The sequence below is a fragment of the Podarcis melisellensis genome (genome assembly GCF_964234715.1).
Source record: "Podarcis melisellensis genome assembly, chromosome: 13".
Classification (NCBI taxonomy): domain Eukaryota; kingdom Metazoa; phylum Chordata; class Lepidosauria; order Squamata; family Lacertidae; genus Podarcis; species Podarcis melisellensis.
Genome location: NC_138545.1, coordinates 17,719,847 through 17,745,256, shown reverse-complemented (window position 1 = coordinate 17,745,256; position 25,410 = coordinate 17,719,847). Strand labels below are relative to the sequence as shown.

At 49.2% G+C, this 25,410-nt stretch overlaps 2 protein-coding genes and 1 pseudogene across 6 annotated transcripts; 2 read left to right on the top strand and 1 right to left on the bottom strand.

The window, feature by feature from the left end:
• Positions 1–740: 740 nt before the first annotated feature.
• On the top strand, positions 741–7,171 carry LOC309354996 (urotensin-2 receptor pseudogene; annotated as a pseudogene). Its single transcript, XR_014173376.1, has 2 exons — positions 741–1,935; positions 7,097–7,171. The product of XR_014173376.1 is annotated as a urotensin-2 receptor pseudogene (transcript).
• Positions 7,172–11,766: 4,595 nt separating this feature from the next.
• On the bottom strand, positions 11,767–20,224 carry LOC309354908 (uncharacterized protein). Its single transcript, XM_081885189.1, has 5 exons — positions 19,997–20,224; positions 19,086–19,174; positions 18,292–18,392; positions 13,240–17,215; positions 11,767–13,088 (listed from the first exon to the last, which is right to left on the bottom strand). The coding sequence occupies exons 1-4, from the start codon at positions 20,093–20,095 to the stop codon at positions 14,775–14,777; spliced, it is 2,730 nt and encodes a 909-aa protein (XP_081741315.1). The 5' UTR covers positions 20,096–20,224; the 3' UTR covers positions 11,767–13,088; positions 13,240–14,774.
• Positions 19,670–25,243, top strand: TBRG1 (transforming growth factor beta regulator 1). Of its 4 annotated transcripts, none has more exons than XM_081885192.1 (2): positions 19,670–20,049; positions 23,541–25,243. In XM_081885192.1, exon 2 carries the CDS (start codon positions 23,591–23,593, stop codon positions 24,611–24,613), a length of 1,023 nt encoding a protein of 340 aa, XP_081741318.1. In that variant the 5' UTR covers positions 19,670–20,049; positions 23,541–23,590; the 3' UTR covers positions 24,614–25,243. The 4 variants fall into 4 exon arrangements, with proteins under 4 accessions (XP_081741318.1, XP_081741319.1, XP_081741316.1 ...); XM_081885193.1 differs by having other exon boundaries at positions 20,005–20,025; XM_081885190.1 differs by lacking the exon at positions 19,670–20,049 and adding an exon at positions 21,567–21,870.
• The last annotated feature ends 167 nt before the right edge of the window (positions 25,244–25,410 follow it).

Below are 25,410 nucleotides of genomic sequence, written 5' to 3'. Positions count from 1 at the left end.
TTTCTTCCCACCTCTCTCTCTCTCTCTCTCTCTCTCTCTCTCTCTCTCTCTCTCTCTCTCTGCTTTTGCATTTATGAGTTTCTTTTGTCCATTGATCCATACAGTCTCCTTCTGTCTTTCTATCTCTTGGTTATTTTTTTCCGCTCTCTCTCTCTCGGTTGGCATCATTCCATGGAAAGCTGCATGACTATGCCAGCAGGGAGTTGGACCCTGGGTGTCTGCCTGTTTGGTGTGGGGGAGAAAAAGGAGGTGGCGATTCTTACTGTTGCAAACTCCGGACCAATCGGACCCCCGTACGTTGTCCCATCACCCGCCCCGCAGTCCCTTCTGCTGACACGCTGTCAGAATTCCACCCCAAGGATGAAATAAACAGGTTCTTCAGTTCAGACAGGAGCCGAGAGCTGTGCTCCCCGTGTGGGGCCGGGTCAAGGTTCGACCCCAACATACCGACACTAGCAGGGTGCGAGGAATGCAGGAGAAGAGAATTATTCGCAGCCCCAGACAGACACTCAGAGATACTCCTCGCACACTCTGGAGACCCCGTGTCACCGCTGAGCTTTGGACACACTGAGCGGAGGAACAAGGCGAGGAACAAAAAGCCCTTCATGTCCGGATGCAGAGCAGAGACCGTGCGCACCACACAGAAGACAGGTCTTTGGGGAGCTGAACCCCCACAGAAAAACCTTTGCACACTCAGATCAACTCCTCTCTCTTTCTCGGAGGATCAGAAGTAAGTGGAAGAAAAACAGGTAGACAAATGGACACAGAGATAGCCTGGAAGACAGATAGATGTGCTGCTAAAACAATAAGTAGGTAGGTCAGAAAAGAGCACAGTACTGCTGTCTCGCTTTCTCTGAAGGCCCAGGGGGACCTTAAGAAGTTCTCCAAGACACCCTACCCTCGGTCATCTCCCCATGGAGCCACCAACAACCAACCTTTCATTGTGGGTGCCCCTGGGCAATGGGACTGTGTCGGAGGGAGGTGAGTCAGCCGCAGCCCTGGGAGCTGTGCTGAGCCTGATGTGTGCCACCGGTGTGGCAGGAAACCTCTACGCCTTGGCCGTGGTGCGGGCATCACCCTCAGCTTCCTCGCTCCGTGTCCACCTGGTTAACCTGGCCTTGGCCGACCTGCTGTACCTGTCGACGGCCCCCTTCATCGTCCACAATGGGCTGGTGAAGGACTGGCTTTTCGGCGAGGCCGGCTGCCGGGTTCTCCTCAGCCTGGACCTCCTCACCATGCATGCCAGCATCTTCCTGCTCACCCTGATGAGCTGTGAGCGCTACGCTGCCGTGGCCCACCCCTTCCAGGCCGCAAGGCGTGCGCGACGCTGCCGACGACCTCTGGCCCTCGCCATCTGGCTCCTGTCCTTTGCCCTGGCCCTGCCCATGATGGTGATGATCCAGCAGGAGGAGCGGGCAGTGGGGGACGGCGTGCCCGTCCGGCGTCTCTGCTCCCCAACCTGGAGTGAGGAGCAGTACAGGGTCTACCTGAGCGTCCTGTTCAGCACCAGCATCGTGGCTCCCGGCATCATCATTGGGTCCCTCTACTGGCGCTTGGCCAGGACTTATTGGGTGTCGCAGACGCGCGGCGGGTTGGGCCGCTCTCCAAAGAACCGGGTCTTCCTCCTCATCCTCGTCATTGTCCTGGCCTTTTGGGCTTGCTATTTGCCCTTCTGGGTCTGGCAGCTCCTGCCTCTCTACTGCCAGCAGGCTGCCCGCCTGCCCGTCCACACAGAGATCTCCATCAACCACCTGGTGACTTGCTTGACTTACGGCAACAGCTGCATCAACCCCTTCCTCTACACCTTGCTGACGCGCAACTACCGTGAGTACCTTCGCGCCCGCCAGAGGGGGTCGTCGCGCACTTCCCTGCGATGCTTCCAGAACAGAGAGAGGCCGCAAGGAGAAGGCCAGGAGGTCATCTGAGCCGAGGCAGGTAAGGAATGAAAGGCACCTGGAAAACACAGAGAGCTTCCTTATTGCTGAGTCCGAATGTTGGTCCATCAAGCTCAGGGTTGTCTCCTAGGGATGGGAGAGGATTTTTATTCCAGCGTGATGCAGTGGTTGGAGTGTAGGAGTAGGACCTGGGAAACAGACCAGGGTTCAAATCCCCACTCGGTCAACCTCCCAGGGTTGTTGTGTAGATAAGATTGGGAGGGGTTGAACCTTGGAGAGAAAAAGTGGGATGGAAATGCAAGAAAGAAAGAAAAGTAAAAGACATTTAAATATAGTTCAATTAAATTTGCACTCTCCAAAACAATATGAGAACCAAAACTCAGCCATCCTTCAAATGCCACTTATCTGAATTTTGCAATGGTGTTTCCCAACCAATGGTGTTTTTGTTTTTTTAAAAGCATATGTTAATGGGAAATTGTGCTTTAGAATTGATATATTAGTGAAAATATATTTAGCACACAATGTGATATATTAGCACACAATGATTCATTATATTAGGATAAATTCCTAGCAACAACATATCCATTAGTCAAAACAGCATAAAAGTGTGATTATTAGGAGAAGTTCACTTTAAAATGCTGAAGAATTTTCATGATTTCTTTTTTTAAAGAAAATACACAAATTGCCGAAGAAATGTGGATAACCAAATTTGCAAATGGGAAAAATGAAGAACTGACTAGAACTGACATAGACCAATATCTCTTATTGTCTACAATGGCTGGAAGAAGCTCTTTTGGATTTTAGGCAGCAGGAATTCCCAGCCCTACCTGGAGATGCCAGGAATTGAACCAGGGACCTTCTGGCATGCAAAGCAGATGCCCAGCCACTCAGCTACGAGGAAGGCCCAGATGAACGTTGAGCATTGCCTTTCTGTCTGAAGCCACGCTGCAGGGTGCAAAGCTTTGGAAACTCAGACTGCCGCAGCTTATTGAGAGTCATTATAGGGCCTTGTTTTCTTTTCAACAGAAACTTTGATCCCCAGCATGTGTTAAGAGTTGGCTCACTCCCCGAACAACTTCCTTACTAAGTGGATGGAATGGGGGGCTTGATGTTAAGTGCAACGTGGGCAGTTGGGAGGGTGTACCGAATTCTTGCTCTGCCCCTAAATCACCTCCTCAGTCATTTTTCTCCTGGTGGCCATCAGAAGACTCCCCTGCCCCTCTTCCAGAAGCAAAAATGACAGGAGAGAAGGAATTTAGGAGGCATGTGGGGTTCAGCCATATGCTTCCCTGAACTTTGGAGCTATTTGTAAAGCTGTGAGACTTCTTGCTAATTTCAGAGCATATGAAGTTGAGAACAACAGAGAGAAAGTGTGATCCATGAGCAGTAGAGGGTTCATTTGTGCTGGGCATCCAGATCAGCGTGATTTCAGAAGACCCCGTCGGCATCATCCCTCGCTCTGGAACTTTGTCGTCCACAAAGTTTGGCTGGCCATGATGGCTTGGAAGAGGTTGGGCTGCCTTCACATTTCGTTGCACCTTGAGAACTGCAGGTTCTGTTTAAAATGAACCAAGCTTCTAGCCCTCATCATTGGACAACACGCCGAGTCATTTAGTAATTTGCAGAAATGTGAATTACCTAGCAAGGATTCTTCCCCCACCTCATCCTGAATCTGGAAGAGGTGGCAAATTGCAGATGAATGTGGCTTTTACATCTCATGCAAGTTTCACAGCAGAGCAACAACTAATAACCACACGATGCATAGCCATCCTGCTCTACTTTATCCTCAGGCCTCTGAAAAGAGACCAGAGAAAAGAGGGGCAGCTGTTAATTAAAAAGCAAAACACAACCTTAAAAGATTTGGGGGGCAAAAGCTTCCCCCTCCCGACTGTAAACTGGTACAGTTTACCTCGGAGTAAATCCCACTGATAGAAGTGGGACTTGTTTCTGAGAAAACGCAGACAGGACAGTTCTGTACATTACTAACCTTTCTTTAGTAGCAAAATCAAACTGAACTGAGGGAAATGAAAATCCATAAAGGTTATATGAAGTCCTGAAACACCTTCTATTACAATTTTTAAAATGCAGTGTACAGGAATGGGTGAGAGGGTGCTATTTTTTCCACAGAATATGCTTGACTGAGAGCTTAAGGGATGGATCTCCTTTGAACTTAAAAGTATTTTTAGAATTAAGTATATTTTGAATTAGGCAATATTAATAGACAGTTTTTTCTGAACTTGCACCATTGGAAAAAGAGATTACATTTTGATCACCTATATATGCATTTTAAATATATTAAATTCCATGTCTTAAAACATTTTTTTCAGTATTTTGGTTCAATTTGATATGGTTATTATTTTTAAAGAATCTAATGTAACTGACACTAGCTTTTTGCTCTCTAGTATTTGTTTAAAAAAATTAAATGGATATATTACTATTGTAACCCTTGGACAGTGAAAACCTACAATGTTTCCTTAAGTCCTTCTGTATTTAATGGAGGTAACACCCAGGGAAATGCAAAATACGGTTGTAGCCTAAATTATTAACAGTTGACTGGGATATAATTTTCATATATTTAGTTTAATGTCAGTATTTTAAGCATCACACTATTTTTCTCTACATTAATCCACAGGAGGCTCCTGTTTTCATATTATGGGAGCAGTTTCTACCTTTGGCACTTAACACCTTGTAAACTTGCTAAGATGTATAATAACTGTTGGAGATGTGGAGAACCTGGCGGGAATACATTACATACATGGTGGACATGCAGGGGGATTAAACCATTTTGGAATGATATTTATCTGGAACTAAAAAGAATTTTGAAACTGAATATTAAAAAAAAACCAAACCCTGAATCATTCTTATTACGTATTACCGGTTTGGATATCCTCCCAAAAAACAAGGAAAATATTTCTGTATGCCACCACAGCTGCAAGGGTTATAATAGCTACACATTGGAAAAGCACATATGTACCCACCAGATCTGATTGGATACAAAAACTAACAGAGTATGCGGAGTTAGACAACTTATCAGAAAGAATCAAAGATAAATCCAAACAGGAGTTTGTCTCAAATTGGAATTGTTTTAAGGAATACTTGAAAAGTAATTGCTGCAATCTGAAAATGGTAACGGCCTTTAAGTAGTTTCTGTGGATAACAAATTTAAAAGGAAAACCGATAGATAAGAAAATATTATAAATAAAAAGACAGTGGACAAATTTGGCAATAGGTTTATTAGTACAAAATGGAAGAGACGGGAAGTCATTGGAAGTCATTCATTTATGAGGAATATTATGGTTTTAAGATTACGTTTTTTTCTTTTTTTTGTGTACAGTAATACTTGTCGATCTAGGATAATAATAATTACGAACATACTCTGAAAACAGGAATATGTATAATTGTAAGATGTAAAGTTATGATGTAAAGATATACTTGTGAGTAATAAAGGAAAATCTTTTAAAAAGAAAAGAGGGGAAAAAGAATTAGGGAGCAGAGATTCGGTTCAGTTCGAATTTAAAGGTGAATCTAGCTAATTTGCATTTTTTCAAAACAATAAGCAAAACAAAACACAGCCATCCTTCAAAATTCGCATTCTCTGAATGATGCAATGCAGTTCTCCAGCCAAGTAATGTGTACCAAAATGCATATACTAAAGTATGCATAAAATGGATATTTAAGTGAAAATAACATGAAAAAATGCATTATATTAGGGATGTTAATATAAATGTTAAGGGAAATATGCTTTGCAAAAATGTGCATATTAGGTCAAGTTGCACACCAAAATGTGTACACTAAAAAAAAAATATTTCATGAGGATTGAAAAAGAAAAAAGAAATTTGCAATCTGATGTAGAAATGTGAACTGAACTTCTCATATGGAAAAATGAGAAACTGAGAGAGAGAGAAATTGACACACAGTATTTACAAACCCTGACTTGGAATAGAAGAGATGAATTGCCCTTTTTTAACTTTAACTTTTTAAAAAGTAATGGTTATTGCAACAGACAGGACTAGATCAGTTCTTAGAACCCAGCCGGTCTTCTTCTCTATCACAAATCATGTGCAAAATAAAATAACCTCACTTCCAGAGTCAGCTTAATATCATTTGTTATCCCAAGAAGTTGTTGTTGATGATGATGGTGATGATATTGATGATGACAATGTTGTTGTTACCACCTAACCTGTGCCAGACATTATCAAAGCAAATGATAGCAATATAAAATACACCAATAAAAACAGTTTAGTAGTAAATTTAATTTGTTTTAAACTGTTTTTAATGCTGTTTATTATATATATATATATATATATATCCCCTTTGGGTGCAAAAAATTACGGGGAAGAAAAAGGACTTCAAGGAATTAAATTATTTTCCTGTTGCTGCAGTCTTAGATTTCCCTGTAATTATTGAAAAACCAGCCCTTTTTTCCAACCAGATACAAAGAGAGCAAACATTAAATCTTTCAGCAGCCTTTTTCAGCCGTCGGCCAATCCACCATCCCTCAGACCTTGTGGGGGGCCGGACTATATTTTTTTGGGGGGGAGGGAATGAATGAATTCCTATGCCCCACAAATAACCCAGAGATGCGTTTTAAATAAAAGCACACATTCTACTCATGTAAAAACACACTGATTCCCGGACCTTCTGTGGGCCAGAATGAGAAGGCGATTGGGCCACATCCAGCCCCGGGGCCTTAGGTTGCCTACCCCTAATTTAAAGGGACCTGATTTAAAGTGGTGCCTTGCAGCTGTTTTGGACTACAACTCCCAACAGCCCTAGCCAGCAGGCCCAACAGCAGAGCATCATGGTAGTTGTAGTCCAAAGCAAATGGATTCTTGGCTAGCCCCCCGTTAGCTGCTGGACAGGCAGGCACACAGGTCACCTTGCCAGTCTTCTCCATTATGGTGTTGCCTATTTCTATTTCAATTACAGTGATTATTAGCATATGCAAATTTCATGTAAATCACTTTCCTCTTCCTGTCTTTGTATGTGTGATCCATTGCCTGTTTTTTTTTGGGGGGGGGAGATGTGCTAAGTGTCCACCCTCCCTCTGCCGCCGACCATGGAAAAAACAGGCAGCAAGAGTTCCATTTCTGTTTACAGCTCAGCCAGCCGGACCACAGGTTCCCTATCCCTGACTTGAAGATTACAGGGACATCAAAGGCTTCCTGGCCTTCTTCTGCTTTCTTTTCTTTCCCCCACAGGTCTCCAGACTGTTAATCCATTGCAGAAACAGCGTGGACTTCGGAAGAGAAATTGCACATAAGAAATCCTTTCACAATCCCAGGGCTGCATTTCCAATCTCCAAACTCTCATGAGTCGCAAGTGAGGGTTTGTCGGGTTGTTGCTGTTTATGCATTGGGTCTCTGTTCGCCATACGGCAGGTGGAAAACCAACAGGTGTACGTTTCTTGAGAAGTGTTGTTTCCCTGCCTTTGCAAGGCCTCAGCTCTGCAAGTTCTTCCTATCTGTTGCAAAGGCATATTTGTGTCTCCTGCTTCTATTCACGCCGAGACAAACTTTTTACATGCTCAGAGGCATGTTTCCCTAAAGAATGAATTACAGTGGTACCTCGGGTTACAGATGCTTCAGCTTACAGACGCTTCAGGTAACAGACTCCGCTAACCCAGAAATAGTACCTCGGGTTAAGAACTTTGCTTCAGGATGAGAACAGAAATCGTGCGGCGGCAGCAGGAGCCCCCATTAGCAGAAGTGTGCCTCAGGTTAAGAACAGTTTCAGGTTAAGAACGGATCTCCAGAATGAATTAAGTTCCTAACCCAAGGTAACACTGTATTAACGAATGAAGAGAAGTGTTTCTTACCGTTCTTTCCCATTTTTGTCTTCAGGTTTTTTTATTATTATAAAAAACTTGCTTGTATATTTATGCACACAATCATCCAATTTGTACATTTATTTGTATATGCCCCTGTGTATTCCTCGGTTATTCTTTGCAGTTAGCAGCTGTGCTATGCTCCAGTATTCTGAAAATGGGCTCTCTTTCATTCCTCCTCTGACTTGCACCTCACAGCCTCATTTCTCTGCTTGTGAACAGGGGGAACAATAGCACAGAATTGTGGAGTTGGAAGGGACCCTGAGGGTCATCTAGTCCAGCCCCCTGCAATGCAGGAATCTTTTACCCAACATGGGGCTCAAACCCATGACCTTGAGATTCAGTCTCATGCTTTACTGACTGAACTATCCCAGGCTGTGATGCTTTTACATTTAAACATACAATCATGCAACTTCATAAAAATAAATAAATTGTGCTCACAGTGCAGTCCACAAAAAAAGACCCTAAGAACAAATGTTTGAAAACAGCATCTGTGAACTAGAGGAAGTGAAGGAAGGAAGGGCAGAAGAGATGGAATCTGTCCCTGTGGGTTGTTCCGTGGTAAGATGGAGGAGAGGGCAAATTCACAGTACATTAACATCTTTGGGCATGCTTTATGGAGTCAGGATACAGCAAGGAGGAGGGCAGAAGAGGGGGCAAGCTGCCCTATAATTTTGGGGACCAGCGGGGCCTGCTGGGTTATGGGCAAGGGCCCAGGATCTCTGGTTTCCGTTTGTGGGCCTCCAACAAATTTGCTGCGCCATTTCATTTTGCTGCTAGGAGACATGGCATATTTAAGCTCCCTTCATTCCACCTGTTACTCAGGGAAAGGCTTGCGTTCTGCTTCATCACTAACAAAGCATCCGAAACAGTCACATTTTCAGTCCATTTAAATAAAAAAAAACACCACATACACACACTTCTCTCTCTCTCTCTCTCTCTCTCTCTCTCTCTCTCTCTCTCTCTCTCTCACACACACACACACACACACACCACACGCTGGATGTTGCTGCATCCCTAAGGTCTTGCTCACAAGCTGCTCTTATGTGACTGTTTTGCTTTTCCGTGCCTGCACAACAAACTCACATTCCGCCACGCCAGATGTTAACGTTTTGGTGCCATTTTCCCACAAGGAAAAGGAGGTGAAACAGAAAATGGTGCTGACACTGATGCTATACTAAAAGTGGCGGGGGGGGGGGGGAGGGAGAGAAAACAGGGCTGGAGAAGAGTTGGACAGTCTGTAGATGGCTGGCCAGATCGCTTCCTATGATTTCATGTTGCAGCTTCCTGGTTTAGAACTCCCCCCCACGCCCCCCCCCCCACTTTGCAGACTGGTGTTCAGCTTCTGCGGACACAATTTCTGCCTTGCAACAAAGCTGTCAGTCTTTAAGGTTCCACCAGACTCTTTCATCTTCTTTGCTCCTGGGGTTGGTTGGGAATCCTTTTGGAACAAAATCCCATTAAAATCATCTTCATCATCATCTTGGCATTTTCCAAGGTACAGATGGGTGTTTTGACTTTCATTTCCCGTCAGCATAAAATAAAATACTTGGAGACTTCGTTTGCTTTTACCTAGCAGAAACCACAACATTTCCCTGCCATGGGATGATTTCCAAGTCAAAGTTGTTTCCCCCCAAAAAGCTTTGAAGCTGTAGAATTTCCACCCACCCATCTATAACAGCTGCAGGAAAGAGACGTATGTTACAACAAGTAGGAGAATTATGACTCAGAGTCAGGTTTTCGGGTTTGAATTTTAAAGGGTCAATGAAATGTGGGACCCTACAACAGCAGGCCATTTTTCTGTTCCCCTAACCCTATTAAAAAGTCAATTTCATTTTAGATAGATTGTGGGGGGTGGAGGAATGCAGGTTTACCGCTCAAACAACCTTCCTTTCTTTGTATTCATCAAAACTGTGGTTTACCAAAAACATATAATAAAACATAAAAAGTATTGATAAAAGAAGTTTAAAACACGTATTGATCAAAAGCAGCATGGAACTTCTACATGTCTGAATAGGCTTGCCTAAACCAAAAAGTTTTAAGCCTAGGGCTGCCATACGTCCGGATTTCCCCAGACACTAACAGGATTTCAAAGAAGGAATTGGATGTCCGGGGGGAAATTCCAAAAGGCGGAATCTTAGGCAAGTCACATTTTTGTAAACAACTTTTGGGGTGTCCTGGTTTTTGAAATATTTAAGCAGGCACTGGAAAGAGTGGAATGAGCATTGTGCAGCATGTGTAACAATGCCAGTTGTGCAGGTTGAAGCAATTGAGTGGGCATATATGGGGTTAGGTGATCCTGGTCCCAAGCTGTTAAGGGCTTTATATACAACCCGTGCAGATCTCTGAGCAGAGGCGTTCTATGCAGGCATGTGCAATCTCACTACCTGCCAGCGATGGCGCTACAGCATTCTCCACTAAGTGCAGTTTAGAATTATAGAATTGGAAGGGGCCTCCGAGGGTCATCGAGTCCAACCCGCTGCAATACTGGAATCTCAGCTAAAGGATCTGTGACAGATGGCCATCGTGCAAGGGAAGCCCCACACAGAGTACATTGTAGTAACCCAATCACATGAATTGCTTATTATCATGCTATGTACCGTACATACATGAAAGTTTCACATGACAACTAAACAGGCCCACACGTGCTAACACCTGCCTGTCACACAGGACTGATCCATGGGCCCACCTTCAGAGCACACTTCCCACATACCCCAGTCTGCAGTGCCCCCCAAAAAACACTATCCTTGTCCATCATTTCCCCATAGACAGAGGTATTCTGCCTTAAACACCTTTATAGCAGCCATAAATCCAACAGGTGCAGATGCCCTGCTGGAGAGTGATTAGACGGAGAATCAGTTCTGACATTGAGAACAGGAACAGCTGCCCTCTGGTGGGCAAGGTGAGTTATAGCAGCAACAGAGCTGGTCTTCCTTTACTGCCTGCGTCCCCCGGAATAGCTGCTGCATTAATTATTGGACAGCGCCATATCCACACTATTTGTTGCATTTTTTTAAAAAACAACTTTCGAGTCAAGTGCTTGCTCACTTTACTGAATATGCATTCATATACCTGTTGAAGACGTAACAATCCGAAACATGACTACTGCTGGCTCTGCTGCAGTACTCCATATTTGAAGGATGCCCATCTCTCCTGTGGCTGGACTGCATTTCTCCAGTTTGGGAGGAGCTAAAGGGGAAAATAGGGACGCGGGTGGCGCTGTGGGTTAAACCACAGAGCCTAGGACTTGCCGATCATAAGGTCGGCGGTTCAAATCCCTGTGACGGGGTGAGCTCCCATTGCTTGGTCCCTGCTCCTGCCAACCTAGCAGTTCGAAAGCACATCAAAGCGCAAGTAGATAAATAGGTACCGCTCCAGTGGGAAGGTAAACGGCATTTCCGTGCGCTGCTCTGGTTCGCCAGAAGCTGCTTAATCATACTGGCCACATGACCTGGAGGCTGTCTGCAGACAAACGCCAGCTCCCTCGGCCAATAAAGCTAGATGAGCGCCGCAACCCCAGAGTCGACCACGACTGGACCTAATGGTCAGGGGTCCCTTTACCTTTTAAAGGGGAAAATAGCTTCTCCTTCCTCCTAGCCCACCAGCTGAAATTTGATGGTGTTTGACAGTGTAGAGCATATCTTTAACTATTACATCCCTGGCAAGCTGTTATTAAGTCTGTGGTTCAAACCTGCTTACAACCCAATCTGTTTTCACTAAAAACAACATACCCTTATAGTCATGTGGTGTGTATGTTGCAGTTACACAACAGCAGAAAAAAGCTGCAGAATGAGATTGGCCACGGCATTCAGCTCCCTTCCTTTTCATTCTACCCACCCACCCACCCACCCACCCACCCAACAACCAAGTTTCTTGTGTTTTTAAAGATACATTTAATCCTGTGGGTGGTGAATCTCAGCAGTGCAAACAGTTGCTGCATAAAATTTATAGCAGCGGGGGGGGGGGGAGGATTTCAGTGCTCCTCCTTGCCCAACCCCATTCCAAGCATCACCAGCAAAACAAATGAAGCAAAAAACAAAGATAAACCATGCACATTTGCATAATTTTATTCAGGTTGCAGAATCCACTTTTTTGTCATTGCGGAATTTTCGTCACCTTGGAGCAGAATTATTATCATTTCTTTTTAAATCATCACAGAAGGGCACACGGATCTGACTACGCCTTTTGTAATCACAGAAGACCATGCACATACAAGCCAAGTAGCACCCAGCCATTAACTGAAGCATAAAAAGGGAGAAGACCCTTTGCTCGGGGGTTGAGCAGAGGCTTCAGCAGACGAACACTCCCCAGTATCTCCAGCTTTGAAAATGGACCTAAGGAAGCTGGGCTGGGAAAGGACCATACAGACCAGCCATTGCCATTTAGTGTTGGTAGATGATGCTGGCTGGCTAGATGGACCAGTGGTCTGACTTGAGTTTTTCTACAAACACAGAAGCTCAAAATGCTATTTTGTGCCTTAGCACAGACCAGAGATGGAGAACTTGCTGCCTTCCAGCTGATGCTGTACTCCAGTTCCCATCAGCCCCAGCCAGCATGACCAATGGCTACAATGATGGGAAATGTAGTCTCACAAAATCTGGAAGGCCACAGGCTCCCTGCTTCTGCCACATGGCCTTCGGCACCCATACAAGACACTACCTCCTAGTCACACATGCACACTGGGCACCCACAATGTTGCATGGAACCTAGCACACCTGCACTGAACACTGCAGGTCTCATTTCTGAATAAACACGTGAATTGCAATGGGGCCGATATCCTCTCTCTCCTGTCTTTTATGATAGGTATATCCCTATGACAAATATTAGCATTTCCATCTAACTTCATTTCTAAGAAACTTTCCACCCTGTTAATAAAAAATAAATGAATCTCAGAGGGGTTTCATTTGGGCTTTTTTTGGGGGGGGGGTCATTAAAAGGGAGTTCCGCCTGTGGGAAAGACTCCTTTTGACTAAAGCCCATTAGTTTTTAATAAGGGGCATGGGAGCAGATACCCAGCACAATACATTCCTTTATATATATATTTTTCCAAAGAACACTTTTAAAACTCTTGTCCAGGAAGAATTTTCTTTCCCTACCCCGTCTCCAATATCCTGACCCAGACGAGTCCCTCCCCAAACAGCAGTTTCTTTTAAAGGCAATAAAGAAAATATGCCACGCATCAGCCTCATTTATTTCCTCCACAACCCCCTGTTCAAGGTGTGAGTTGAATGCAATAGTTCCATTCAGCCTGAGAGGAACAGAAAGTGAAGAAACTAAGAGGAGGTGACGTTTTGCCCCTTTGTGGGAAGAGATTTGCTTTTCCTGTTTGTTTAAACATCATGCAAACTAGCTATATTTACACTTTCCTTCCTTCCTTTCACTCAGTGGCGTAGCGTGGGAGGTGCAGGGGGGGCCGGCCGCACCGGGTGCAACATCTGGGGGTTAGGGTTAGGGGGCGCAAATCCACGGGTTAGGGGGCGGAAATTACTTGCCTTGCCCCAGGTGCTGACAACCCACGCTACGCCACTGCTTTCACTCGTTGCCCTTAATGGTTTAGACCGGGAATGAGGAACTTGCAGCCCTCAGTATGTTGCTGGACTACAACTCCCATCATCCCTGACAGCTATGTCCCCCGGGGCTGTGGGGAGCTGGACTCCAGCAACATCTGGAAGGCCACAGGTTCCCCATTGCTGGCATGGATCTTGCTTCCTCAGTTAGACTGGCGGCTCACACAAAATGGCCGCCAGATGTCATTTAACGACTAATCCCTCTTCAAAGGGAATTCTGTAGCTCTTTGAAGGGTACAGGGGTTTCCAAACAGCCTTCGGCACCCTTCACAAACTGCAGCTCCCAGAATCCTTTGGGGGAGCCATGATTGTTTAAAGTGGTATCAGAGTACTTTAAATGTATGGCGTGAATGTGACCTCAGAATAGAGGGGACAATGATGCGAGGACAGAAATGCCAGGCATTCCTCTTCCAAGAAAGCTTCCATGAGGGCAGAAATGCTCCCACTCGCCCAGAGACCTGGGCCACAAAGCTGTTTTTAGTAACTTTGAGAGGGAAAACAGCCCAAACCGCCTCACAGGACAATAGGGAAGATAAAAGGGTGGTAACTAATCCCAAAAAGACCTGCCCTGAGTTTCTTGGAGGGACAGCAGAATAAATGCAACAGAAAAATAAACAAACTTCCTCAAACGTTTCCCCAATTTTACAAAAGATAGTTTCGACTATCACCGCCCCCGCCCCCCTCAACAAGCTCATGCTGTCCAAGAACAGAAGACCATGGTACATTTGACAGGCTCCTGCTGGGAAGAAAGTAAGGCCTGAAGCCCTGAGTTCAAGTTCAGAGGACAATGGCCAGCTTCAATGTCTGTCACTTCTCTGTGGGTTGGGAGTGTGGGGTCTCCTTAACACCTGGGAAACAAAACTGACTCAAAGATGAAGTTGAGGACTTGCTGGTTAGAATTTCAGGCTTTGAAATGGGAGTCTCACACAGGCTAAATATAAAGTTTCAGGTGTTACATAATTCAGTCAGGGACTGAATTCAAATCGCTGAAATTTAAAGATAAGAATCAGAGGTCTGAAATTAGAAAATTAACCAGGGCATGATGACAAAGATTAGTGATGCTCAGAGAACGAGACAAGAATCTATGAGGTTTGTTCCCTTGGGACAAATCCCAGAAACAGCACGAAGACCATTTTAAATTTTAGAGAAGGGGACGGAAATTGAAGTTGCGGGGCCATCAGTTTGCAAAGGGTGATTCTGTCAGCACCATTAGAGGTTCAAAATCCATTTCCTGTTTGCATGAAGGCCAGGCCTCAGAGTCAGAAAGCAGAAGGCCATACTTAGCGTCAGATTGAAGGGGCTAAGTTTAAGATGAAAGGTCAGGATCAGGGCACAGCCCAAGTTCACTGGTCTGTATTCTTAGAAAGGGACCTCCTGTTTAGATGTAGGAAACAGAGACCAAGGAAGGAAGGTCCGTTGGTGCTCGGAGAAGGCCAAATATGGGGGGAGGACTTCCTGCTTTCCCCTCTCCCCTTCCTCACAGGGTCAGGGAGCAAGATGAGTACGCTGGTGTTTGGAGAAAGCGGAGCTCCACCGGAACGACTTCCCGCAGGCGCCGCAGACGTATGGGCGGGTGCCGGCATGCTGGTGCTGGTGCTCTGCCAGGTTGCCGCGCTGCCGGAAGCTCTTGCCACACACGGGGCAGCGGTACGGCCTCTCGGCTGTATGAACTCGCCGGTGCTTGACCAGGTGCGAGTTCTGGGTGAAGGATTTGCCGCAGGAGGCGCAGGCGTAGGGCCTCTCGCCGGTGTGCGTCCGCTGGTGTTGGATGAGGTTGGAACTCTGCCGGAAGCCTTTGCCGCACTCGGTGCACCGGAAAGGGCGGGCGCCCGTGTGTGTGGCCTGGTGCTTGGCTAGGTAGGAGCCCAGGGCGAAAGCCTTGCCGCAGATCGCGCAGCAGTGCGCCTTGCCGGGGGCGTGCGTGCGACGGTGCTCCGCCAAGTTGGAGCTTTGGCTAAAGATTTTGCCGCAGTCGGGGCACTTGAACGGTTTCTCGCCGGTGTGTGTCACCTGGTGGCGCAGGAGCTTCGAGCTCTGCGCAAAGCCCTTGCCGCAATCGGGGCATTTGTAGGGGCGCTCCGCCGGGTGGCAGCTGCGGCAGTGCTCAGTGAGTCGGCAGCGCCACACGAAGGTCTCGCCGCACTGAGGACACGGGGCTGGGGGGTCTCGTTGGTGCTGCCGCAGCCCCGAAAGCAACACAAAGCCCTTGCCGCATGCCGGGCACCGGAAAGGCCTCTCCTCGCCCAAGTGGCGCCGCTGGTGCCTCCCCAGCTTGCCGCTGTCTGGAAAACGTTCGCCGCATGTCGGGCAGCGGTAGGCATCGTCGTCTGACATGTGGGTGCGCTCGTGCGCCGCCAGTGTGGCAAATAGCGCAAAGGACTTGCCGCACACGGCGCACGAGTACAGCTTGTCTAAGGCAGCCTCTGTCGTGTGGCTCAGCTGGTGAATGGCAAGCTCTGAGTCACTAAGAAACGTTTCGCCACACTGGTGGCAGAAGTGGGATCTTCCATCCGCCCCATGGCTCACTTTATGCGCCAGGAGATCACTGCTGTCCAGGAAGCAAGTGCTGCAGATGGTACATTTATAAGGCTTCTCTTCCGCCTCCTCATCTCCTTTGCCAGCATGACTCACTTGGTGAAGGGCCAACTCATCATGATCAAGGAAGGTTTTCCCACACTGGGGGCAGGGAAACGATTCCACATCCAGGTGGGTTGTCTGGTGTGCAGCCAAAGCAGTGGCCTCGGCAAAGTGGGCCCCACACTCTGGACACTCAAAGGGATTCTCCTTCCCATTGCGGGTGCTCTGGGGCTCCTCCAAGTCAGAGCTATCGGGGAAGTTCTCTCCTCCTTGGTGGCAGAAGTGGGATAACTCTCCAAGGTGTAGCCTCTGATGTATCTGGAGGGCAGAGTTTTCAGAGAAGCAAGCGTAACAGTCAGAGCATTTGTGTGGCTTCTCTTCCACACTGTGACTTGCCACGTGGGCGTCTAGTTCTGACTGGTCAGGGAAGGTTTCTCCACACTGATGGCAGCTGTGAGCAACTTCACTCAGATGGATCCTTTGATGCTGAGTCAGCTCAGAACTCTGCCTGAAGCCTTCCCCACACTCAGAGCACATAAAGGTTTTCTCTTCCTCCTCTTCCTCCTCCTCTGCACGGTCATTTTGCTGCCCACCTCCATCTGAGCCCTCAAGCGAAGCATATTCATTTTGCTGCCTGCCCCGATCTGCGGCTGGCAGCGGAGTAGGGCAGGGCACTTCCGCAGCGGCATTCCCCCAGCCACTGCCGTTGGCGCGGTGGTTGCGCACATGCTTGGCCAGGTCAGAGCTGACGCCGAAGCAGCGGCCGCACTCCCTGCACAGGTAGGGCTTTTCGCCGGTGTGGGTCCGCCGGTGCGTGACGAGGGTGGACTTGCGCCCGAACCGCTTCCCGCAGTCGGGGCAGGCGTGGGGGCGCTCGCCCGAGTGCGTGCGCAAGTGGTGCGCCAGGGTGGAGCTCTGCGAGAAACGGGCCCCGCACTGGTGGCACCGGAAAGGCTTCTCCCCTGTGTGCACCCGCTGGTGCTCCGCGAGCGTAGAGCCCCGGGCGAAGCGCTTCCCGCACTCGCCGCAGGCGTGGGGGCGGCGCCCGCCGTGCGCCTTGAGGTGCTCCGCCAGCGAGGAGCTCCAGCTGAAGCCGCGGCCGCATTCGGGGCACCGGAACGGGCGCTCCCCGGTGTGGATCCTCTGGTGCTTCACCAGGTTTGAGCTCTGGGCAAAGCCCTTGCCACACTCCGAGCAGCGGAACGGCCGAGGGTCTGTGGCGACGGAGGCCTCCGCGTCCTTCTCTCCTGACACTGCTTGGCCCCAATCCCAGCTCTCCAGGCAAGTCGAAACCCCTTGCTCCTCAGCACCTTCCACCATTTCCTCCTCTTCCTCACTTGTGTCAGAACCTGGTGGGAGAAAGGAAGATCGTGAAGAAGTGCTGTGCTGGATCAGGCTTATTGTCACAGGAGCATGTAGGCAAGTGAGGCTACAGGGAACCAGGCAAAGGGGGCTTCTCAGTAGTGGCGCCCTCCCTGTGGAACACCCTCCCTTCAGGCGTCAAGGAAATAAACAACTATCTGATTTTTAGAAGACTCCTGACGACAGCCCTGTTTAAGGAAGTTTTTAATGTTTGATGTTTTATCGTGTTTTTAATACTCTGTTGGGAGCCACCCAGAGTGGCTGGGGAAACCCAACCAGATGGGCGGGATATAAATAAATTGTTGTTGTTGTTATCACACAGTTCAAAGTTGGAATTAATTCTTTATTAGCAAAAACGCGACCCTCACAGACTTGGCTGAGTGTCAGGCCTAATGGGGACATCCAGTGGCGAAGGAAGAGGAGTGGGGGGGCCGAGTGCATTGCCCCCAGCAGTACGATCCCAGTGGGGTGCCATTGCGGCTACCCCCCCCCCCGCCCACGCTGGGTGCCACGCTCTCACAGGTGGCATGCCACGCCCCCAGGACATGCACCAGCCCCGCACCCGCCTGCTCCCCGCACCCCTGGTGCTGCAGCATGAAGCTCTGCCACTGGGGACAGCAAGTCATCTCCCACCCTATGGGAGGGATTTTTGTCTCCATGGAGCAGTTGCTGAGACTGAAAATCCGTGCCTCCCCGTAGCTTCCTAGGTCCCCTCCTCTCCAGGTCTTTTTTCTAGCAATCAGAAACTGTGCCTGCAAGCAGCCAACCTCTCCTCCGCCATTTTCATGCCTCATCTGGTTCTGGGAGACCAGCGGACAGCTACGTATTCCTGAACTGCAGGGGGTTTTGAACTAGGCAGTCCTCAGGGTTCCTTTCAATTCTACAGCTTTATGATTCTATGAAAATCAAGCATATAACAAAATCATCGTAGGCCTAAGACCAACCAGCCCAAGTCACCCCCGTGAGCGTCCTGGCCATGTGGGGATGTAGAGCTTGATTTCCCCAAAGTTCTAACCGCTAGACCGCACTGTCCCCTTGGTGCAAGCAAGCCATTGCTCCTTACCTGCGTTGACCACTGTCAGCTCCTGCCTCTCTCCTGGCTCTGGCAGCTGCATCTCCTCCCCGTGCTCCATCCAGGGGAAATGTGGTTTGACGACTGAGAACCTAAAGGACAAGCCATTTAGACGGGGCAACCTTACAGAACCTTCCTCACACAAATCTCACATGCCCATTAAAAATAAATACAAATTCAAGGGTTGGGGTGGCCCAAAAATCCTTTAGGTTTTTTCACAAAGTGGATGTTTACACTGAAATGTGGGTTCCCTGAGCCTGTGAATCAAAGACCTACATTGACCAGAAGAAGACTTGTCATTTTCTCCCAAGTTACTCTCCTTTCTGCATTGCACAAATGATGCCTAGATCAACCACCCCAAACACTGCAATGGGCAGGCGAGGCCTTAGTGGTGGTGTCATCACAGGGCCCTGCCTGGTTGATGGTGGCCCATGACAGAGCCTTTTCGGTGGTGGCCCCATGTTCGTGGAATGAAGGGAGGTGCCCAGGGAATTGGGAGAGGCCAATCTTCCTTGGGCACGCAGTTCTGCAACCACCACCACCTGCCAAGACCAGAGTTCTTGCAAAAGTGCCACATCGAAGTCTTAAGTGCCACATATCAGATATCAAAGCATATGCAACCCCAGGACTGTTAAGTGTCACACAGCCTGGTCTTGCACATGTTTCCCCAGAAGAAAGACCCAGCTGAGTCCACTCACTCCCAGGTAAATGGGCATAGAATTGAGCAGCCCTCATTGGGTTTATAAAGGTAAGGAAAGGAAAAGGAGAAAGAAAGCGGATTGTACTTTGGGACGCTGGGATCGTCCTCCTCCAGAGGAAAGGGTCCATTGTTTTCAGCATCCACTGGGAAGCCTGGGTAGGGTACCGATTCCATCTGCATGGGGGAGAAGAGAGTGTCAGTAGATGGGGACAAAGCTGGGTGAGGCTCCCACACTGCTAGCTCTGGCCTGGATAAAGATTATGCCAGGTAAGGTAGTAAAGGGGTCCTTCTGTGCAGGTCTGGTGCTATTGGGCTGTAGAAGCAGCATCCCTCTCTGACACTTACAGACACAGGGATGAGAGAGGGAAGGGCAAGCCAGCAGGCAGGCATTTCGCACCCACACCATAACTTTAAAGCAGCCTTATACCACTGTTAAGTGTCACGGCTTCTCCCACAAAGAATCCTGGGAACTGTAGCTTGGCATAAAGACGAATCAGAGCTCGCCTTTCAGGGCTGTTGTGAGAATGACGCATGTATGCAGAGGGTAAGATAAAACAATGTAAATCACACCTACAAAAAACGAGTCTCCAAGTCAGACTCTTTGTCATACCAAGGCAACTCGTGCACCATACCTTGAAACTACTCTTGTATCACTCTTTTTTGCCCCCCCCCCAAAGAATCATAGGAACTGTAGTTTGTCAAGGCTGTGGGCCTCGCAGAACTACATGTCCCAGCACCCTCGACAAACTACAGTTCCCAGGATTCTCCAGGACTGTTAAGGTAGCATTGGCGTGTTCTGAATGTATGGCGTGACCCCGGGGGAAATCTTGTGGCGGAACCGAAGCTGGGAAGGAAAACTGAGCTCGCTAAGGTTTACGGTGCCACGCGCATGCCCCAGGGACACGCGCATCCCGCAGGTCCGCTCGGGGCCTAAAGGGAGCGGCCCCCTCTCTGCAAAGGATCGCGCTTGGGAAGGATCGGGGCCCACATCCTTACACCTTCCTCTTCGCACCTCGCAACCGCAGGTCCTTCCCTATAGGAATCAAGAGGTCTCCGTAGCCTCCCAAATTCTTGCTTCTCGCTGGGCTCCCTCATCTCCGCATGCCGGGGCAGAGGGAGCGCGCTCTCCTTAAACCCAACATCACGCAGCCCCGGCCAGAGCGCACAAGCGCAGCAGCTTCGGGGCGCGCCTTCCGCCAGGGCCCCCTTTCCCGATCCCCGGGCCTGGAGACCTGAGCCTCGTTGCCAGCCCACGCCCCCCCCCCTTGCCAGGATCTTTGTCCCTTCTCCCGCCCCCGGGGCAGCGTATGGCCTAGCCTTCTCCAAGGTCCCTTGGTACTGTGCGCAGCCGGGTGCCTTCCGGCGAAGGCTCCCCCTTTCCTCCCATCCCCTCGCCCGCGCTGCGCTGCCGCCCCTTACCGTTTCCACAGCCCCCCTGCACGACTCGCAGCACGCGAGGGGTTAAGCCCGGCAGACAATGCACCACCGCCAGGCCCAGCTCCGCCTCCTCCTGCCCGCTTGGCTCCGCTCCCCCCTTCCCTGCTCCGGCGCACCAGGAGCACTAGCAGCCAGTAGAGACCGAAGATCTCCTGCGCGTGCCGCCTTCCGACCTCCCCCCACATCTCCCACCAGGAAGGGACGAGAGCTGATGGAGGGGGGCGGTTGTCACGGGTGGAATCACACTCCCCGCCCCAAACCCCATAGCAAAAGCCGAAGGGCTCCGTGGATGAGTCGTGGCGCGCGTTATAGTAAAATGACCTTGGGTAATTCATTTCTTCACCCACGCGTTGTCAGCCAGCCAGCCTGGCTGGATCAGATTTTGTCTGTAGGGCAGAAATATTGTTTCATTAGTCCTAAGAGGATAGAGGACAACGAGAGGAAACCCACTTGGCATTCCCCAGTGGGGAAAGGGTTAGAAAAATAAATTGTCCCAAAGACATTGTGTATTAGGAAAGGAGTGTCAATTGCTTATTAGGCAATTGCTTAATAGGCGCCACCCCAAATATGCTTTCGTATGCTTTCAGTGACAGGAAGGACATAGTGCCCACAAAGGATGTGAAGGCGAAATTGTCTTTGAACACGTGCAGAGGCCCTAAGCAATCTTTTTAAAATTTAATTCCGGAATTTACTTCCACGCGATGTTCTGGGGGGGGGGGGCACTAGCTTAGGTGGTTTACACGCACTCAGAAGTCTCATGGTCCGCTTTACTATCTAATATTGGATGTCAAATATCAGATACCATCAGATGTCTCTGAAAGTCAGTGTTAGGATGTCGGGGGGAAAACAGTAACATATTAGGCACGAAATTTTTGCAGGAGTGGATTTTGAGGTGGATTTGTGCGGCCATTTTCCCCCAGCTCTGGTGACATTTAACATGAAATGTTTGTTAGCATGTTGCACACCTCATAGCGCAAAAATGGGAAAGTGAACCAGGCCATTGGCCCATCTCCCTCAATACTGTCAACACTGATTGCGGGAGCTCTCCAGGGTTTCAGGCAGGGGCCTCTCCCAGCAGTACCTGAGATGCCATGACTTGAACCTGGTACCACCCCCCTTGGTAAATAAGACTCCCCACTTCCTTCTCAGCCGGAATTCTGGCTTCCCTCCCTTATCCCTTCCAAGAATCCAGCTGCAGATTTTGTCTCCTGATGGGGCTCCTGTGCCATTTAACAGGCGTAGGGATATGACTTTTCTCCGGCCTAGAGAGACAGCGATGCAGCAGCAGTGCAGGGCTGGCTCCCACTCCGCAGAGGGAGCAGGAGGTGCGCCGGGCGCAACAAGGAGGGCTTTTCGCATTGTGACCACTGACCAGCATCGCTCAGGACCTTTCAGTCCACATTCTGACATTGTTGCCCCGCCCGAAGCAAAAGGTTGGCGACCCCTCCTCGCTCCCCGCGCCCCTTCCTGATTGGAAACCAGGCCGTCCTTTTGTCCAGGGAGGAAAGGGTTACGCAGGCGGGGCGCGCGGCGCAGGGAAGCTTCCGGTCCCCGCCAGAGCTTCCGGGAGAGCAAAGGGAGCAGCAGCAGCCGCAGCAACATTTGGGTGAGAAGCTGGGGGGCTGCAAATGAAAGAGGGGAATGGGGGGGCGGGATCCCGTGGCCGAGCATCGATTGTTTGTAGGCAGTTGCATCATTTGCAGCCGCTTCCTTGGCAAAAGCGCTGCATGTGTCGCAGCGACCACCAAATTCAGCATAAGTTGCAAGCATAAATTGCAACTCGGGTCCTGCTTTAGGCTTGCATCTGACGGGCCAGTGTGAGAGCAGGGATGGTAGGCAACTAAGTTTTGCTCAGGAGTAGACCTGTTGAAATGAACGGGCCCTAGCTTCGTCATGCCCATTAATTTCACTGGGTCTGCCTTGAGTAAAACTTAGACGACGGATCCACACCATACGTTTAAAGCACGCGGCATCTAAAAAACAAAACCTGGGAGTTGTAGTTTTACCCTTGCAAAGCTGCAGTTCCCAGCACCCTTAACTCCGGGGATTCTTAGGGGTGGGAGCCATGAGCTGTAAATGTGTGTTGCATGTGCTTTACGTGTATGACGTGTATAGGACGAATACCTTCCATGATGCTAGACTAGACGGGCCGTTAGCCTGATCTGTCGTGATCCTACTGCCAGTACATTTAACTGAGTCACCCTGAGTTCTTGTTTTTACCACCCTTCATCTGAGGATCACAGGGCGGTATGGTCTAATATGGAACAGGGATGTGGGAAAACACATATCCACACTATATATCAGGATTGGGAAACCTGTGGCTCTCCAGATATTGCACTCCAGTTCCCTTCAGCCCTCAGCCAATGTGATCAATGGCCATAGATTATGGCTACAGTTCAGCAACCTCTGGATGTTCCCCATCCTTGCTCTACATAATTTTATAAACTGCTGTCAAAGCTCTAAACTCTTTGGCTACGGCTTCCTCATTCCATTTCCATTCCGGAGAGGAGCTTTGCTAAGTACTCCTAGCTTTATGGAGGTTGTATTTAATATTTTCTATTACTCCAGTTTACCCTACTGCTACAGAACTGCCTGCCCTTTGTTTGATGCTTTTAATATCTAAAATAAGAAACCGGCCAGGAAGTCATGCCTTTTAAAATCCCATAATATTTTACTGCTACTGGAGGGAAATGGTAGCAAAATGGGATGGAAATGTCAGAATGGAAAACTCATGCAAGTTCCTAGTAGGAGATTCTTTGAGCAGATGCCAAGAACCCACAGTGAGCCTTCAGCATCTTGTGCAGGTGAAGATCCAGTTAGAGAGGAAAAAAAATATCCTATGTTCTTTTGAGCATAATTTCAGGCACCCCTGAAGGTACAAAAACATTCTAGTGCCTGGATTTAGGGATAGCAGTACACCCAAGGTGTATACTGTTCATCTGAATGTGTATCTGAGCCTTTTTAGCATTATGAAAGATGGTTACTCACTCTGATCCTGGGGATAATATTGAGCTGGAAATGTTTGTATGGTGTGTGTGTGTGTGTGTGTGTGTGTGTGTGTGTTAATATTGGAATTGCCTCTTGAATCTTTTCTCCTCCCCAGCTTTTGTCTGCTCAAGCGAGCCCCCTTCCATCCTGCCCTCCCCCCTTGCCATGAAGAAAACCCTACGCAAAAACCAAGGCGAGCGTTACCGCCTGAAATTCCGGCGCTTGCGCCGTGCGGCCAAAGTGCTGGTTTACGAGAATGCAGCTCTGTGCGATGAGATTGCCAGGCTCGAGGCGAAATACCTGCGTGTCCGTGAAGAGCGCCGGTTCCTGCTCGCTCGCCTGTTGCAAGCGCAAGCCCTGGCGGAAGACGAGCCTCCTCTGCCGGCCGCCGCTTCCGCTTCGCAGCCCTCGCCGGATGAGCCGGCTGCCCGCAAGCCCCGCCGAGAACGCAAGGGCAAAGAGAACGGCCGGGCCTCCAAGCGCAGGGCGGCCCCCGATCTCAGCGTCCGCCGGCTGGTTCCGCCACTTCCCTTGGATCCTTCTGGGCGGCCGGTTTTACCCATTGCGTTGGGTCCACTGACCGTCTACAGCTTGGGGGAAATTGTTCCCGACCGCCCAGGCTTCCACACGGAGACGGCCATCTATCCCGTCGGTTACTGCAGCACCAGGATCTTCGCCAGCACCCGCAGACCAGTCCACCGCTGCCTCTACACCTGCCAGATCAAGGACGGCGGTGGCGGGCCACACTTTGAGATTGCCCCTGAGGATGAGCCGGGCTGCGTGGTCGCTGGCTCCACTCCCGACGCCTGCCACGCTCAGCTTCTTGAGGCTGTGGGAGCAGCGCAGCTTGAGCCAGCAGGGGCTGAGTTCTTTGGCCTCTCCCACCCGGCCATTCAGCACCTCATCCAGAGCTGCCCAGGAGCTCGCAAGTGCACCGGGTACCGCTGGCTGCGCTTTGAGGTGTGCCGCCAAGCGGATGGCCCCCCTCCTGAGGGGTTGCCCTCAGGAAACCCTGGGACTGACTATGAGGCTTTCCAAAGCCAAGGCCTGGCTGGGCCTGTGGGCCTGGACTTCCCCACCGCCACCCCTTCCCCACCGAGCGGCAACGGATATGCAGAACTTTTCCTGCCCTGCGCTCCCTCAGGAGGCTCCCCCATCCCCCAAAGCCCAGAGAGTGACACTGACTGAATTGGGCCGGAGCCGTCCATTATTCCACCTGAGTATTCTAGTAGCTGCAACTGCATAGATGTCATAAACTGCTAGTTCTGCTTTGAAGCTGGAGCTGTCTCTTTTATTCTTCATGGGCATCAGTTTGCATGGAGACACCCTAACAGGGGTAGCCAATGTGGTTCCCTGCAGATGCAGTTGGACTACAGCTCCCATCAGCCTGAGCTAGTATGGCCAATGATCAGGCATGATGGGAATTGCAGTCTTAACAGCACCTGGAGGGCAATGTGTTGGCTGTCTCTCCCCTGGAGTAGCCATGTATTTACATTCACACACACTATTGAAATAGGTACTTCAAATGATTGCTTGTCAATTTTTTTCTTTCAGTGTTTCTACTTTAATGAAAATCACTGTCACTAATGGTTGGGGGTTTCCTTGGGTCGAGCCGGAGCAGAATTAGGCCAGTATTGGCAGAATCATGTGGGCATACTTAACTCTCTACACAGAGACATTTGCATCGGAGGAGGAGCTGATGGCGACTGAACAAAGCATTGTGACAGGTTCTTCTACTTTCTTGGGCCTGTATGATAAGAGGCTTGTATACAGGACTCATCAGTGAAACCTGTTTGTAATAAAGCTTTAGAAATTTTGCCCCGGCCTGCAGGAATCTTTGAGATCAGGTATGTGAGAACACAGTTCCATTAAAGGATTCTCTCTTGTGGACTTCTCGGCCTCCACAATCTCCCAGTTTTGGTCAGATTTTGGTAATAGTTTGGAGCGCGGGCTTTTTTCAGGGTAGGAAGCAGTGTGTTTTGTCT